The 17,768-nt window shown below is 36.3% G+C and overlaps 1 protein-coding gene across 3 annotated transcripts in view; it reads left to right on the forward strand.

Moving 5' to 3' along the window:
• BICC1 (BicC family RNA binding protein 1) overlaps positions 1–17,768 on the forward strand; it is a 97,279-nt gene that overhangs the window by 60,727 nt on the left and 18,784 nt on the right. For all 3 annotated transcript variants that reach the window (XM_030453629.1, XM_030453630.1, XM_030453632.1), the window contains exons 4-8: positions 12,529–12,608; positions 14,267–14,425; positions 15,324–15,377; positions 16,059–16,253; positions 17,207–17,458. In XM_030453629.1, coding sequence (XP_030309489.1) covers positions 12,529–12,608; positions 14,267–14,425; positions 15,324–15,377; positions 16,059–16,253; positions 17,207–17,458 — 740 coding nt within the window. The remainder of the gene's footprint in view (positions 1–12,528; positions 12,609–14,266; positions 14,426–15,323; positions 15,378–16,058; positions 16,254–17,206; positions 17,459–17,768) is intronic.

Raw genomic sequence — 17,768 nt, forward strand, 5'->3', positions numbered from 1 at the left:
CAATTTCAATTTGTGAAACATCTAACGGATATCTTGTCTTGCATCAAAACATATTTACGATTTTAAATACTAGGAATGCAAAATATTAATTTCTGGTCCACGGGGCCTGAGAATATTGGCACTTTCTCATAAAAATCACAAAACAATTAAAATGTGTGCAAGTAAAACAAGACAGCAATGAAAAGGATTACATTTGGGTCTGTCATCCAGCTTACTAGATTTGTGGCCAGTGCAATGTCAAGTAGTGTAAACTGCTTAGTTTTGCAGTTCTGGAGGAGAATAATAGCCAAGAAAGTAAGCTGAGAATATATTTGGCCTCAAGAAAATGCAAACTGTTTTGTGGAACTTGCTTAAAATGTTTTAATGCCAAACATTCAAACATTTCCCACTGAGTTTTTTTAGCAATGGATTTGAAGAGTACACTAAGCTAAACATGTGCAAAATACATTCCTGTGTATATTTTCCATCTCCCTTTTCTGTTGTAATGGAGTCCAGTACAAAGTTAAGCTCATGTTAGCTTTTTGCCTGTGAGTACTGGTCATGGGGAGCATTGCAAACATGAATTGATCTCCTTATAGATATGCCTTTGGTCACTTCAGAGAAATAAAAAAAAACCAACCCTGAACATGACTCTTTGCTGCAACTTTTTTTTTTTTCTCTACATGTTTTTTTTTTCCCCACTGTGAAGGGGGTAGAAGAAAAATAAATGAAAATTACTATAGAGAAGGCCATTTGTTGCATGATTTATTGCTAAAATGTCAGCCTGAAGATGGAATGAAATCTATGAACTTATAACAAAGCAGATTGTGTTAATCAGCTGACTCATAATAGTTATAAAGTACTACTTTTTTGTGTAAAAGCATTTCAGCCTAAAGAGAGAAATTCTCAAAGAGTAAGAGACTATTTGAAATTACCTTTTTCTCCCACCTCACAAATATACAATGACAGGGATATTTTTTGCTTTTTTTTGCTTCTCTTTTGTCCTTCCAGTAAATAGAACTTAAACCACAGTCATCACTGACTCCAGCAGTAGCTGAAAATGCATGTCTGGTTGCTTACACTTGAATCCCTAAATTTAGGTTCCTAAATCTGTCTCTGCAAGTACTGTTTCTTGCTTTTCTGTCAGGGAAAAAGAAGTCAGAACAGAGCTGGACTGAGTCAGTGTTGGTGTTGGGCATTCCTCAGAGATGAAACTGTGGAATATTTTGGCATTTTTTAAGTTCCCATCACTTTTCCTTCCTCAGCCCCAACCATGTTGAATTGCATTATTTCACAACAACTATTCTGACATTAGCAGTGCATAGGTATTTAAAACCAAATGGTAAATATTGTGCTGCCCCAGCCAGATTTTGCCTAGTGGATGGCAGGTTACTTGAATTTGTTGTCTTTTTAACCAAGGCTATGTGGTGTCCAGTGGCTCAGCTGGAGCCCCAGGCCTTTCTCTGCCTTATTAGGTGGAGAAAAAACAGCTGGGTATAGAGCAAATATTTGGAGTATATCAGAGTGAATGGTGTCAAGAGCCATATGGCAGCTCTGCATGTCCATGCTTCACTCCTGGCTAAAGCAGAGGAGGAAGCTCCTGGGTTTGGGCTGAAATGGAAGGGCAAGCTCTGAAACTGCTGGAAGAGCAGGGAGAGACTGCTTCATAAAGCACTGTCCCTCTCCAAGGGAAAAGGGACCCACTTGAAGAGTTTTGTTCTGAAAACACCCTACTTTCTGCTCTTAAAATGGACTTTTCCCCTTACTTGGTGACCTTCTTCAGTTGCCACTGTCTTAGTCATTATAACGATACAGGTTTGGATTTTTCTTGGTGTTTTGGGTTTTGTTTTTTGTTAGTTTTTTGGGTTTGTTTTTGCATGAGCAGGTAAAGTTTATCTAGAGTGAAGTAGGTAAGACTAGAGCTATTAACTAAAACATTGATATAATCCCTTGCCCAGCGCTGATCTTCAGGATTTCAGGAGTTAAATTCCCATGGTATTCTATGGGGGAGTGTTATGTCTACTGTGTGGTTTAAATCTGGTTGTAGCAGTGCACAAATAAGTATTTACAAAAATTTTTTTATTAATTCCAGTTTAAATTTGTCAGAGACAAGTCAGTTAAAGGCAAAGTTTTGAATATAGTGTATTATTATTAATTACACAAACAATTTTTACCTTTTTTTTTTTACTGTACTTGTGAGCTAGAACTTGATTCTGTGACTTTTCTATGCTTAACAGAAGATTTCTCTGCTCTTACAAATATTTAGACATTTAAACTGTGGGGACAGTTTTCAGCTGTTTGTCCACAGCTGTTGCTCTGCAATTTCCTGGCTTAAGTTGATGGGACCTGATGGATTTTTAGGAGATGCTGGAAAGGTGCTGTAACTTTTTCAGGTTTGGGGTTTTTGTTTTTTTTTTTGTTTTTTTTTTTTTTTTTTTTTTTTTTTTCTTTGTTTTTTTTTGTTTTTCTCTGCAGAAAAACGGTGCAAAGCTAATACTTGTGGGGTTTTGTTTGCTTTTTTTTAACTTTTTTACTTTGAGGTTATAGAAGTTGAAACAAAGGTGACTTCTGCAATTCTCAGTATCTCACTGCACCCTTTTTCTAAGCAGACATATTGTCTATCTGGAGGTCCAGATGTTCCATACCTCATTATATTCTAGTCTATTTTTTCTCTAACTTGCCAAGATTGACAGTATTTGTATCATTTGCAATCTGAAGTGCATGTAGTCACACAGAATATCTACTCTTTTGCATTAGTGGCTGCTCCCATCAGGCTGAGGTATAAAGCTGGAAAATTCAATCTGTTTTCTGTGTTTATTATGTTTGGCTTGTGGCTGTATCAAGGAAAAGAATTCTCACAGTTTTAATAGTTCTCCAAATACTCACCTGAGGTGCTCACTTCTAAGCTTCCTAACCAACCTACAGGCTTCTGGTTCCAGTTTTTTGCCTATTGCTTAACTCAAGTGGATAAATGGTAAATACATTGTCTGTAATTGCTAAGGCAATCAGTGCATAATTGACTTAAAGTTTTCAAGCCAGTCTCTTGCTGACATTGTGTTTAATTCTTGGAATGCCAGATTAATTACAGCATGTATTACAGTTGCTGGATGATGAGCTACATCTGCTTTTTGTTAACTTTCTCTCTAAATGAGAAACTGTCAGTTCATACAGCTTCTCATATTCTGAAGAAAATTTTCCCCAACCCTGTAATTGTGTACTTTAAAAATTAAAGAACAGTTGTGTTTTGATCACAAGTTTGTTTACTTCATTTGTTTCTGGAGGAGCTGATCCAAGCATAGATGATTCCTTTCTGTTTTGCAATAAATAAATGAACAGAGAGACTGTCCCAGGCCATTTGAAACTTGGCTGCAGGAGTTCATGTTGATTCTTCTTGATCTGAGCAGTTAGACATGCACAAATCCTTAGCATCCCTTGCACCAGCAGCTGGCAGCAAATACTTCATTTGCTGGAGTTATTTAAACAACCCTCCAGATTGCTCCCAGTTCAGAAACCAGCTAGATTAATTCTCCCCACTTTCCCTGTGATGTAGGTGTTAACTGAGCTTTTAAAGAAAATCATATTTACTTGAGCATTTTATCTCCTTTGCATTTAGCTTGCTGATTCTTCTGTGCTCAGTGCTTTGTGTGCCTACAACAAGGAATGCTGGATCTGCAGGAAAGTGGAAAATAGTGAATTTGTATCATCAGCTCAGAGAGATACATTCGCAGTCCTATTTCTTAATTACTTCAGGAAACAAAATATAAGTAGCAAAGGAGTGGGTGGGCGGGCTCGGTACTTCAAATTTTCAGCAGAATGATTTGAACTGTGCTCATTCCTCTAAATAGAGGAGGAACAAAGTTTTGGGCTTTCCTGGTTTTGGCTCGGACTTGATGTGCTTGCTGTGAAGAGCATCACTTTCCTTATGCTCAGGCAGATAAGGTAAAGCCAAAATACAAACCCAGTTGTAATGTGAAGAGAATTATCAAGGGGCTCAATATCCAGTGAGAGTGTGTAGCAGCAGCTGTAGTCAAACTGAAATTTCAAGCCTAGAAATGTCATAATGTAAATTCTTGGCATCGTTATTAAATTACTTGGGAATATGGAGTTGTCAATCTTTCAGTAAAAACTGGAACTAGATGACACATTGGTTTGTGGGGGGTTTTATTTACTTTTTTTACTTTTTATTTACTATTTTTTTTTACTTTATTTACTTTTTTTTATTTACTATTTTTAGTAGTTTCTAGCCATTACTTGATACCTTGCAATATGCCTCATACTGTGTTTACATGTAAACTAGGCACTGACAGTCTTCCACTGTGTGATCCCCATACTAATACTTAAACTCTAAAGGCATTTTTTCAGAAAAACTAAAATTTGCATCACTCAAACACTCTACAGGTGCCTAATTTTCTAGAGTTGAGTTTTGCTTTGGTAACACTGGATAGAGACAGGTGGACAGAAGAGATGCAGAGAAAAGTCATCTGGGAACAGCTTAGGATAAATGTCCAGATTTAAAAGGCATTGACAACATTCAGGTGTTTCTTCCAGCATATCATAAAGTTTTCTAATGTTTTCTAATATTTTCTAATTGTAGCTACTCCTGTCTCTAGTCTTTTGAGCTGCTGCTTGCTGTGCCTCCAGTACTAGCTCAGCAGATCCTTCCTGTAACCTAATGCTCTTGCAGAGGCTTTTTGCCTCACCAAGGTGTTCTCCTGTATGAGCTGTTGCATCTTTACGGTATGTTCATTGCAGTTCTTTCCTGGGCAGCTGATTGAGTGCTTGGTGTTGTGCATTCACACAGAAACACAGCTGAAAGAACCTTGGAAAATACAATAATATAGGGAAGGAAAACTTTGACAGGGAGAAGCTATTTCACTCTGTAGAAGTGATACTAAAGCAGATGGAGTAATAGACTTTTTGTAATTGTAACCAAAAAAAATAATCTTATGTTGAACTATTTTTGGCTTTAGTCAGCAGATGTCTGATGTCCTATTAAGAACAAGCTGTTTCCAGCTTTTTGATAGCACTGAATTTCATCCTGATTCTCAAGATGGTGACTCAGGTGTACCTAGTACAGGAGTCTTTGCTGAAGGGCAGCTGCAGCCTTCCTGTTCCAGCCACAGGAGGAGGATTTCCCAGTGGCTGTATAAAAACCAGCTCGCAGGGGGGAATGCAGGCAGAGCAGTAAACCAGTAAAAGGCTCAGCACTAATCGTGAAGCATGAAGATGTAAAGTGTAGTGGGTTTGGATGTGGGAGAATTTGTGAAGAAGACTGAGCCTGAGGCATGCATTTAGGCTCATAAGTTGAATATTATGATGGCTTTTATTTAGGAAAACACAGTTACATTGTCTTTTTTGTCAAATGTGCATGTAAGAAACCAAAATTATCTTGAGGCTTGTGCATCAGAATTGTAGCCTTGAATATAGATATGTATGCACTGATGATATAATGTTATTTTTGATAGGAATGTTGTGGGTTGTTTCTTAAGTCTTCTGTTGAGTTGATCTGACAGTACTATTTTTTTCTTCCCTTTATTTCTTATTTTCTTTCCCAGGAGTTGTGGTTCTGTATTTTGAGATACAATGGCAACAGGCATTTAAATAATGAACCATGAATTCATTGGTTACATGCTGAAAAAAATGACACATAGCAGATTTTGTGTCCTGCTGAGAGATTGCCTGGCTTTGGGTGGCTAAAGGCTGAAGAGCAACTGGAAAAGTAGCAGAATTGCAGCATGGCATGTGGCTTTCAGTGTCTGAATGCACTTATAAAATGTCTTAATGACCTTTTCTAGAAAAAGTAAAATATACAATTTAAGCTAATTATGGTGGTAAGAAACTAAAATTGTGTAACTGAAATGGACTCTGGTTGATTACAATTAATTTATTCTCATTTCTTCTTTTCAGGTTTTCTTCTTCTCCACCTTGGCCTTGCCCTTCTCCCTTCAAATGCTGTCACTTTTCTGTTTAATTGCTGTTTAAATTTTTGTTACCTCTTCCTTGTTTTACCTCTTTGCTTGTGCTTTAAGAGAAGTCTTTTCAACTTCATTTCTGCTGTCACTGGGTCTGAAATCCATCAGTAGCTTATTTCTGCAAAAATAATAAGTTGCACAGGTAATCTTTTTTAAAAGCTTATCTGAAGTTTCTGACTAATTTTAACTTAATTCTGGATATTCTGATTTTTCAGTGTTCTGCTGGGGTTTTTAAAGGCTGCTGAGAGATCCAAATGTGGGGATTCAGCTATGATTTGATGTAGGAGTAAACCTCATTTTATTTCTTTTTTTGAAGGCTACATCAAACAGTTATTTCATTTTAAGTAGCCACTTTATTCAGTGTTTCAGGTCGTAAAGTTTTCTTTTGAACTACTGAAGCATGAAATATTTGAGAAACAAGATTCTTTTCCTTGTTTCACCCCATGTTGCACAGCATTTCTTCAGTTTTGTCTCTGTAAGGTTGATGCTGTTTTACTGAGTGTCTTCTTCATGAATATCTGTGTGTCTGTGTGTATATATATATATATATGTATTTTTATAAATGATGGAGAGAAGTAAGAAGGGTTGGTTTCACCATCATACAGTTGTTATAGTGCTGAGAGATTGAAACACAAAGCTCTGATATTTAATGCTTCTCAGGTGACTACATGACAGCATCCTCCTCTGAGTAGAACAGTAATTCTTCTAACGTGGTTTGGAGTTGGATGCCAGTAAAGGGGACAGTTTGCAGTCAGTAAGTTCTGGGAAGACAGAGTCTTTCAAATGTGTGAAATATAGGCAGTGGCTCTAGCTCTTCACCAGGACATTTCATAATCAGCTGTTTGTCCACAGCAAACATCCCCTAGAATGCCCAGAGCCTCAGGCTTTGTCTGCTCTGAAGACAACATCGGCTGCAAGCAATTAATAGTGAGTTTTGTGATGCTTTGGGTAGGTTTTTGATCATGCCCAAGTGGGGGTTGAAATAGGATCCAAAGATGGTGCTGCTGCAGTCTAATTAAAACTAACAAAAAATCCCCTAAACTCAAAACAAAAAAGCCAAACATATGTTTGGGCGATACCTCTGAGGATAGACAAGGAGTCTGCAGTAAGAAATGTCCATTGCATTTTGCCTTCATTTGGGTAGCTTTTTTTCTTCTGTGGTTTATATATTGAGAGGTGAATTGCACTGAGGTGCATTGAAAAGAGGGTGAGAATTCTCTTAGAATGATAAACCAACAGCAGGAAGGGCCCAAGTGATAAATTCCCTTTCTTATTCAATTGAATACTTTATATATGACCTTAATCGTGAGTATTTGCTGAATGCTTTTAGCCTCAGTGGTTTTTCTCTGTGGGAATAAACTGAGCCTTTTTCAAGTTAATCTTGGCTATAATCAGTCCATCTAGTTTGGACAGTGAATATTCACTCTTAACAAATGTACAGAGTATTTCCTAATTTATTTGGAAGCATTAAATAAGTTGTTTCAGCTATCCTTTTTTTCTGTATTAATAAGAGCTCCAGGTTGGCTTTTTTATTAATTAATTTGTTTTATAGATGTATGTTTCATCTTGTAGATTAGAGACTATTCTTTCAGTTGAGAACATACCGACTTAAATGTGTTGATTTGGCTTTCTCTCCTTATTTTAACTTCTCATATAGCTTAGTGTGGTTTTGCTAGTAATTTTGGGGCAAATATTTTCATACTTAAAATTGCTAGGTCCTTTTTGCTTTGTTTTACCTTGAATAGCTCAATTTTTAGTAATATTCATGGGCTATTGAGATCTTAATCAGTTGCTTATTAAGGATGACTCTCATTTGCCCTGGTTTTGCCCAATTGTCTAGATATTTTTGGTCAATATTTCTGTAACTTAAGTAAAGTAAAAAAAGTTCATCCTATAAAGAAGCTGGATGCATGGCTATGATCTGAAGCATTTGCCTGGAAGTTAAACGTAATGTCTGTTTGCAGGAGAGACATACACAGGTAAATGTCTTAGTTATTTTAATTATTTTGCCTAGCAAAAGTTAGTGTAGATGCATTTGTACTGGCACAAATACATTCTTGCTTGGAGGAGTTTTATTTTGTTTACTGAAATGTTGTACACTGTACTAGGAAAAAAGCTGGAGGCTTGCTGGTATAGCTGGGGATGTGGAAGCTCTGCATAGAGTGAGGAATTTGATAGCAGCAATAAAAGGCCACTTCAAGGCAAGGATCTGGCAAAACTTGTGAATTTCTGTTGTGTAACTGTAGCTATTTTATGTATGTAAATATTCTGTCATTCTTGAGAAGGGGAGGGGGGACGGTGGTGGTGTGAATCTGTTAAATCTGTTTCTTCTGTTCTTTTGGAAAAATATGCTGTCGATCAAAATCAGTTGAAAGATGGGTTGCTATACAGTAGAATTTTTATATCTTGCAAGATACTAATGTTGGCTCTTATTAGACAAGTTCTTCCAGTTTCTGATACTACATTTGTATTAAGAGCATGAGAGTCTTTATGCGTTTAGCCTGCAGAATTATTCTGAAACCATTGTTCTGTTTGCAAATAGTTTGTAAAGCATCTCAATTGTGTCTCAATTCATGGTAGGCATCTGCTCCTTGCTGTAACTCTAGTTTTATTTGGAATATACTCCCAGTTGGGGTCAAAAGCATTTAAAACAAAACAAACACACAACCAAATAAAAGAAGACCAAACAAACAAACAAACAAAAAATATTCTCCTATTTTTTCTTTTTCCTCCCTCCCCACGGTAGAAGTAGAGACCAAAATCAGTGTCTCTCAAGGGTAAAGAATGGCATAACATCTTGGTGATCTGATCTAGTGATCTAGTTGTCTTTTGGATAAAAATATCATTGTTACAACCCTAGTCTCACCAAGAGCCATTTTTGTGGGAATCAGTTGATCTTGTTCAATGGGTGTTCTGCAGATACTATGCTCAATCAGATCACTCCAGATACTAGAGGGTGAATTTATGCATATGTGTACTCCCAATACTATACGTACATTACACCTGTTATACCTTTAGGCATGACACTCTTCTTCAGACTTTTAAGAGTGCTAATTATTTTGGCTTGGTACAGCCACACCCTGCAGGCATTTCAAGTATTAAATGTAACAGTTTATCCAACAAGTATTTTTGTCCTTGTAGTAAGGCAAGAAAGTAATTTTTTTCTAAATTAAAAAAAACATAATTGTAAATCCTTGGAACAAATAGTTTTTTGGCCCATAGTGTAATGTAAATAAAATATCAAACATACATCATTTGTCCTACAGAAGTGCTGAACACCTTGAGCTTTTGGTGCCAAGAAGTAACAAATTGTCTGGAACCATTTTTAATGTGTTTGTCTCTGTATTTTTGGAAAGGGTATTAAAAGGGTATAGCAGCTTCGGAAAACATTTAGAAAGCTGATGTCAACTGTTTTAATTATTATTATTCCTTTGTACTATTATGCAAAGGCCTTTTATACGCATTCCTAATCAGAAATGCTGAAAACAATTTTCAAATACCCAGTTTCAGGCTTTTCCACAAAATAGTTATATTAACCAGAAAGCTGAAACTGAAGGTAAACTGAATTCTGCTGGGTGACTGAATGGAACTGGTTTCACTAGTGACAGGTTTCCTCTGTTTACTAGAGAGTTGTTTGAGGTCAAACTGGGTTTCTAAGGAGTTAAAGAGAAGTTTGCCTTTTGATTATCTTCAGATAAATCTGCCTGTGGTATAGTGTTTTAAAAAAAGAAACAAAGTCCTTTACTTAGAAAATAAAAAGGAAAACCAACCACCACCACCAACAACAACAACGACAACAACGACAACAAAAAAAAACCCAAACAGCTTCTCTGGTTTATTTTTCTTACCAGATGATCAAATGAAAGTATTTAGGGTTGGGCACAGAAGGAGTTGGTGTACTAATAGGTGATTTGCTTAGTTCATATGGACCTTCACTGGAAGACACTTTTGAACACTAAGGGTTCTTTAATCTCCAAGTACAACCCATGTCACAAATCAAGGTGGCTGAACCTGAGGAACCATTAGAGCAAACAATTTTCCACTCTCCACATTTTCTAGAAGGATTGCAGTGCAATCAAGCTAATTGATTCCATAGAGAGGTTCATATAAGAAATGCAAGGATACATAATAGATGGGAAATCAGACCTTATATTCTAATTGCCCCTTTGAATTTTTAAGCAATTCCTGAAACGATCAGTTTGTTCATTGATTCAGTATTATTTGGGTACCTGCTGGTTTTCCTGAAAATCGTACATAATTCCAACGTGCTTTCCATTCCTGCAAAGCCCCTTCAAAGAATTCAAACTCTCTTAGTTGCAAGTAACTCATGGAAAGCTTTGATATGGATGTCTTTTCTAAATTGTGTTCCTTTGAAGGAAAGAGTGAGTCAGTCTCAAGGGAAGAATTCTGTTAACTTAAAACCAAGTTGCTTCATATCTATTACCAACCACTGTGTCATTGAAAAGAAGTCAAGTAAGGAGATGGTACTTAAAGCCAATTTTGAAAGATTTTTATGGTATATTTTAGAATTGGCAGTGGATTCTTTTTCTTCTTTTGGTCTTCTTCTTTGCTTTTGTTTTTAAAGTGAGTAATTGCATTTTCTGAAATGAACAAAGCAGGGTTAAATGTAGAAATGTAGGGATTTCTTTGCTGCAGCTGTTAGTATCAACACCAACAAAAAAAGGAGTCCAACTGGAGTGAGAAATGGGAAAAATAGGTATTCTAAAATGTATTTGCAGCCATTATGAAATAAATAATATTGTGGAATGGTAGTAATCTCTGGTACTACAAGGATGCCAGGCTTATTTCAGATATTTTTCAAATTTGTATCAAAATATAATGTTTACAAATATGTGCAAATCACAACCCCAAAGTGGAGGTGGTCGGCTTTTGTGTTTTTCCTGATTACCTCTAAAGACCACTTGGAGCATACATAGTGTGCTAGAATCTGCTTCTGGGAATTTCTGCGTGCAACATGCACGTCAAATATTATTCACAGCTTTAAACACATTAGAACCACATGGATTACTGTGAAAAAAAAAAAAATGTTGCCCTTGAGATTGTTTTGGTTTTTTTACGCTTTGCTCCATTGTGAAAAGGCTGACACAGCAGATATGAGTAGCTTCTGTAGGTTCTATGTGCTTACTGTGTTTTTGCAACTACATTTTTAAAAAGGAAATATTCTTGCTTTCTCAGAACTCAAAATGCTGCAATTTTGACTTTCATGAAACATGGCAGTGAATACTGCGGTACTGTAGAGTTTCTGTATCCCCAGCTGAATGTACTCAGTACTTCCCAGCAGTAAAGACTAGAGGTTTTTTATTGTTGGAATGAAAAGAGTATTAAGGCATGGGCTTAAACAGTTTGTTTTCAGTTGGATACAACAGGTTTACAATCTGAAGTAGTATTATTTGTTAGTTCTTTAGTAGTGATTTCAGTCATTGAGATTATAGGAAAGGCAGATATGTGGTGTAACTGCTGTTTGTTCTGTCATTGACAATATATATTTACTTTTATATACCCTAAGTGTAGTATCTGCCTAGTATAATGAATTAATTTCAATTCGTTTTCTAAATGAGGGTTTAGAATTTTGGGGGAAGAGAACAGTTTATCCATTACGGGAGAAAAATCAGTGTTAAACTGCAAAAGGGCAGAGGACTCAAGAACTGGGGAGAGAGAAATAGGTATCACCTGCAAAAGCATATCCTTGTTTCTAATTAAAAAGTGGGTGGTAGTTGAAGATTTTTTGTTTGTTTGTTTTAATTGAACATATATTTAATGGGTGGACAGTGATTTTGCACTGTGGCACTTTATGCTTCTGGACACCAGATGGAGCTGCTTAACTATCTAATGTGTCATTTTCACACTTATTTGAGTAATTGATACACAGCATACCACCTACTGTTCAAGGACAGTGATCTGACAATTATAATGTAAACTGAAATGTGTGTGGAATCAATATTTTAGATTACACTGGGAGAAACTACCATCAGCTGGTGATCCTCCTGGGTATATAACTTAGTAGCTAGTCTTAATTTATATATTTGACCCTTCAAAGTTATGATTAATAATTTAAATTTTGTTTGAATCCTTCAATCAGAAAACTTTGGGTGGAGGCACCCTCATAAAGGTTCTAGAGACTAATTAAAGAGAGCAAATTTGAATATGGGGTTGAGTTTAATATTTGCTGGGTGGTTTGGTTGGTGGTTTTTTTAGATATTGTTTGTTAAGCTTGAGAAAGGCTGTTGAAAACCTAGTTGTCTTTTATTATCTTTTTGAAAAGAGACTATGGCTACCTTTGCAATTGCATTGCTGACAATGTTTTCATGCTGTGATGTACATTTGGCATTAGATTTCTATTTAAGTTTGTTATGATGTTTAATAAACTCATCTGGTAATCCTAATAGTAGGGCTGAATGAATGGAACAGTACGTTTGGGTTTTAGTGGCACCCCAAAGGTTGGTGGTACAACTTATTGCTGAAGTAGAAATAATAGATTTAAATTTATTTAAGCAGTGAGGAAATTTTGTTATTTATTATATTGTAATTTTCTTACAAGCCTTTGTTTCTTTTATAGATCCCCATATTAAAGTCTCTGGAAAAAAAGAAAATGTTAAAGAAGCAAAAGAGAAAATAATGTCTGTCTTGGACACAAAAGTAAGAAAGAACTTAGAATGACATCTTAACCACTAATTTTATGGTGGGGACATTCATCTCTTTAAATAGGCTCATTTAAAAGGAAAGTGTTTATGGACACTCAAAGGCAAAGCCCCTAATATATTCCTTCTGGATGTTGATACTTAGTATATTCACACTAATTTCAATATTCAACAAGAAAATACTTGCTTAAAACACTTTTTCCACATCTGAATGATATAGAAGTCGTATTTTCAGCTATATGGCTAAAAGCAGACCTAGTTTTAGGGCTTTTTAACTTTAAAATGGGAAATACAGCTTCACTGTAAACAGTGTATACAGTGAATCTAAAATTTGGGGTTTGAAATTCAATTTTAGAAGCATTTATTCAGTTCTATTTTTAACTGTTACTGTATCCTTATACTCTGAAATGTTATGGCTGGAGTTTCTAAAATGTCTAGAATTCGGCCAGAAGTTTCATACATTCATCAGATTTTCTTTGTTCCAAAAGCAACTCTTTTAAGTCAGCATATAGAGCTTCTGTGGAGTTATACACCAAATTTTGGTACTCTAAAGAGATTGCCAAAAGGAGCAAACCAGTGATACGTGCAGGTTTTTTTACCAATTATTTACAGAATTGCAATAGACTGTTAACAATATAGATTTATAAGAACAGCCCTAGGCAGAGTATTTGTGTATTTTAAAAACTAATTTATCAGAAAAATTGTGTTTGGAGGAAAAAATCCTGCTATTTAAGATACCATGGCCTTGTGATTTGCCACATTCTTCATGTGATTCTTTCAGACCAGACAGGTGTTTGTGACTGCAGTTGAAAGAACTGGAATTCAAATAAATTAGAATGGGTGGCCAAAGGACATTTAAGTCACAGTTGATAAAAGTTAGGGCACATTTTAAAAGCCTTAGACATTTTCTGAGTAAGTATCTTAGAGGCATTCATTTCCATGGTTTTCCCTCATAGAAAAGAAAATTTTGATGATCTACTATCTGACTATGATGCATATTAAAAACAGAATTTAAGACAATTAAGCCTCTGCAAAAATACTTGGGAAATACAATTTTGAGTGTCGTTCTTTAGCTTACATCACTCTTTACTGTGTCCAGTTCTGGGCCCCTCAGTTTAAGAAGGATGTAGAGGTCCTGGAACAGGTCCAAAGGAGGGCAACCAGGCTGGTGAAGGGACTCGAGCACAGGCCCTATGAGGAGAGGCTGAGAGAGCTGGGGCTGTTCAGCCTGAAGAAGAGGAGGCTCAGGGGAGACCTCATTGCTGTCTACAACTACCTGAAAGGAGGCTGTAGCGAGGTGGGAACTGGACTCTTTTCACAGACGACCTTCAACAAGACAAGAGGACACAGTCTTAAGTTGTGCCAGGGGAGGTTTAGGTTAGATATTAGAAAGAATTTCTTCATGGAGAGGGTGATCAGGCTATGGAATGGACTGCCCAGTGAGGTGGTAGATTCTCCTTCCCTGGAGACATTTAAAAAAAGACTGGATGTGGCACTCAGTGCCATGGTCTAGCAACTGCTCCGGTGGGTCAAGGGTTGGACTAGATGATCTCTGAGGTCCCTTCCAACCCGGCTAATTCTATGATTCTATGATTCTATTTTAAAATACTTGGTTTCTGATGTGAATAAATCTAATCATGGGTGCTTGATTTCCAGAGCAACCGGGTAACCTTGAAGATGGATGTTTCACATACAGAACATTCTCATGTGATTGGTAAAGGTGGCAATAATATTAAAAAAGTGATGGAGGAAACAGGATGCCATATCCATTTTCCAGACTCAAATAGGAATAATCAAGCAGAGAAAAGCAACCAAGTAAGTATTGGTTAACATTTTAACTCATTTATACCATCATTCCTGAGAGTGTGTTCTAAACCTCTTTCATCCATTTCAGGTTTTTTTGGGGGGCTGAGTGATTTATGCTTGGGGAAATCCATTTTTGGTATTTACTCTCTTTGGAAAGCATTGGACTTTGTATATGAGCAGATCTTCAAAAACAGATGGAAATAATTTGGAATGGTTCATGAATAATTTCACTTTTTTAACACTAAAATTTTTTTTGATAATACAGAGGTCAACAACTTAGTGTGAATGATAGAGAAGCAGTATGAAAAACACTGCTTTAGCAAAATTTTTTTTGTTCAACATCTGCCTTATAGCATAGCAATTTCTTTGTGCTTTTGGCTTGTGGTGTAACTTAGTTGAAAAAAACCTTGGATATCTATCAGATGTTAATGTCCTATTGTAAGAGTTCAACTTTATTAGAAGTTACTGAACCTGGATTGTACTGCTTTTATAATGCTGATATTACTGGAATGCTTTCAAGTCTTTCATCACTGTGTTTAGAATTTCATCTTGTGCATCCTAGTGGCTGATGAGTTTCAAGACTTTTCAAGAAAACCTACTGTTGTTGAATATGAGAACTGAGAGTATGTATACAGTGGGAATTCCATAGTTTGAGCCAGACCCTGTATTTCATGCATTGTTTTTTTTTCTAGTTGCTTAAGATGCTATAATATTTATAGATATTTTTTAAACTCGTTTTAGTTTTTCAGCTACTGTTTAGGGAGCCCTTACAATGTCACCAGGTGTGAAATAAGTACTGATTTGAATTTTTTTTCTCTTTTTAAAAAGAACAGAGATATCTGAATAGCTTTTTCAGTGCCTTGTTTAAAAATGTGATGCTATATTTTCTTTATTCTTCCTCTTCCAGGTGTCTATTGCAGGACAGCCAGCTGGAGTGGAGTCTGCAAGAGTTAGAATTCGGGTAACAGTCTGTTTTAGTATAGTGTTCCCTTGGAAACACTTGAAAGGAAAACTAATTAGTTTTGAGAACCCTAGAGTTGTCTGGCTCTGTCATATGACAGCAGAAATATAGGAATAGTGTGAATATCCATATGACTAAAATGCAAAGGGTATTGTAAAAACAGGGATTCACATTCTGGCCAAATTTTTAACTAGGCCAGGATGGATCTTGAACACAAAGTCTACAGCATGAGCAAGATATAAAGTTTCACATACTGTGTCTAAAATTGCATTTAACTTACCCTGCACAGATGGCCTTTAGAAGCTTGGGGTTTATTGTTGCTATGTAGTTGCAAAAGATTCTGGGGCTTTCTTGGTTTAATTTTGTTGTGAATTTTTTGGGGGGGGAATGGGGGGAACACAAAAGCCAAAAAACTAACAAACAACAACAAACCAAAACCCAGAAAAACAAAAACCTTCAACAAAAAGCCCAAGCAAAGCAAAAAGGCTCTTGTTTCCCTGGAAAATTTGTTCCCTTTTTCTATTTCAAGATGTAATGTTTTTATGAATGAACCCTGGGTGGAAGTTATATTAAATCATAATAATCATCCCTGACCAACACCTTATGATTCAGTTATGAAATTGTTAGTTTTTAGTGAGTATGATTTTGGTTTTCAATATTTGCTCTTCATTATTGTTGTAGGAGCTGCTTCCATTGGCACTCATGTTTGAATTGCCTATTGCTGGAATTCTCCAACCTATCCCAGATCCTAATTCTCCCACAATTCTGCATATATCTCAGACCTATAATATTTCAGTCTCCTTTAAACAACGCTCTCGAATGTATGGTGCTACAGTCATTGTCAGAGGGTCCCAAAATAACACTAGCGCTGTGAAGGTAATGTGCCTTCTGAAGTAAGATTCTGCATGCTGTAGTCATAATTCAGAAGTTTAAGGACCATATTTGTTATATTTTGCCTCATTAGTACCAATTGTATCATTACTTTTGAAGCCTGAGGTTTGGGATTTTTTTTAAAGAAATGTAATTAGTATAAGTAAGATGCAAAAATGCATAAAAAATAGTTTTAATCTTAGGATTTGCCATTGTTTGTGTTAAGTTTTTAATGATTTTTCATCTCGTGCCTTTTTGTTTTTTCAGCAATTCTGGAATTTGTGGGAATCTACCCATTTTACAAAAAAAAAAAAAAAATTTAAAAACCCCACAAACAACAACAACAAATTTAAAAAAAACAACCAGAAAACAAAATGAAAAAACAAAAAAAAATACCCAGAAATTCCTCATGCTTTGATCTTCTCAACACATACTCTAATATATAACCTTGAAAGTTTCCCTAACTGTCAGTAAAACCAGTCTTGCAAAAGCAGGCTTGGGAGATGTGAATTTGATAGCCAAGTAAAAGAACTGCCATGAGCCTGTTTATTTTAATAAAATAAAGTTCACTTCTTAACAATTGGTGGTGGGACAGACTGGTGTGGGGATGGGTGTATCTCAAGCCAGTAAGAACACCTCATATCTTATACCAAGACTGAAAGACAAATTTTGCAAACCTACCCTACTAAGTCTCCATCCACTTTTGTATTGCTCTTTGTGGGCACAGAAGGTCTGTTGGGGCCAAACCATTTTAGGGTGGCAGTTAAATCTGCATTTTGATCATAAAATGGGAATACTAAGTAGTGTCTAGTCCACCTTTAGCAAACCAATTGGGTTTTTAGACAAAACAGGATGTTCTTCAATGCAGAAAGAATTTGTAAGGAAACTGTTTGTTTGAAATGTCATTTTCTTTACCTGCGAGCACTGTTTCATCAGTTTCTTCCATTTCCTCCCCACAGGAAGGAACAGCCATGCTTTTAGAACACCTGGCTGGGAGCCTGGCCTCTGCAATCCCTGTGAGCACACAATTAGACATTGCAGCACAGCATCATCTCTTTATGATGGGTCGGAATGGCAGTAACATCAAACATATCATGCAGAGGACTGGTGCTCAGATACACTTCCCTGACCCTAATAACCCACAGAAGAAATCCACTGTCTACCTCCAGGGCACAATTGAGTCTGTCTGTCTTGCCAGGCAATATCTCATGGTAAATACATTAACTGAAACTTGCTTGAAAAAAATGCCAGGTTGTAGGATGTATTCTCATTCATTATGTATTTATTGTATTAAATGCAAATCAGGCTTTAGGAGGAATGATTACTCCTCATATCGCAAAAAGCTGATTCAGTTGAGTGCTCCCTGTTTGTAGTTATCCAACATATTTGTATCCTCTGAGATAATGATTTGAGAAACAACCTTGAGAATACAAATGCTGCATAAGTAGTCTAAATTTACTGTAACTATGCTTAGGTAGAAGTAGAAGGCAGGTTTTTTTAACGTTTTGGGTTTTTTTGTGT

This window comes from Calypte anna, chromosome 6 (assembly GCF_003957555.1).
Source record: "Calypte anna isolate BGI_N300 chromosome 6, bCalAnn1_v1.p, whole genome shotgun sequence".
In the NCBI taxonomy this organism is placed as follows: Eukaryota; Metazoa; Chordata; class Aves; order Apodiformes; family Trochilidae; genus Calypte; species Calypte anna.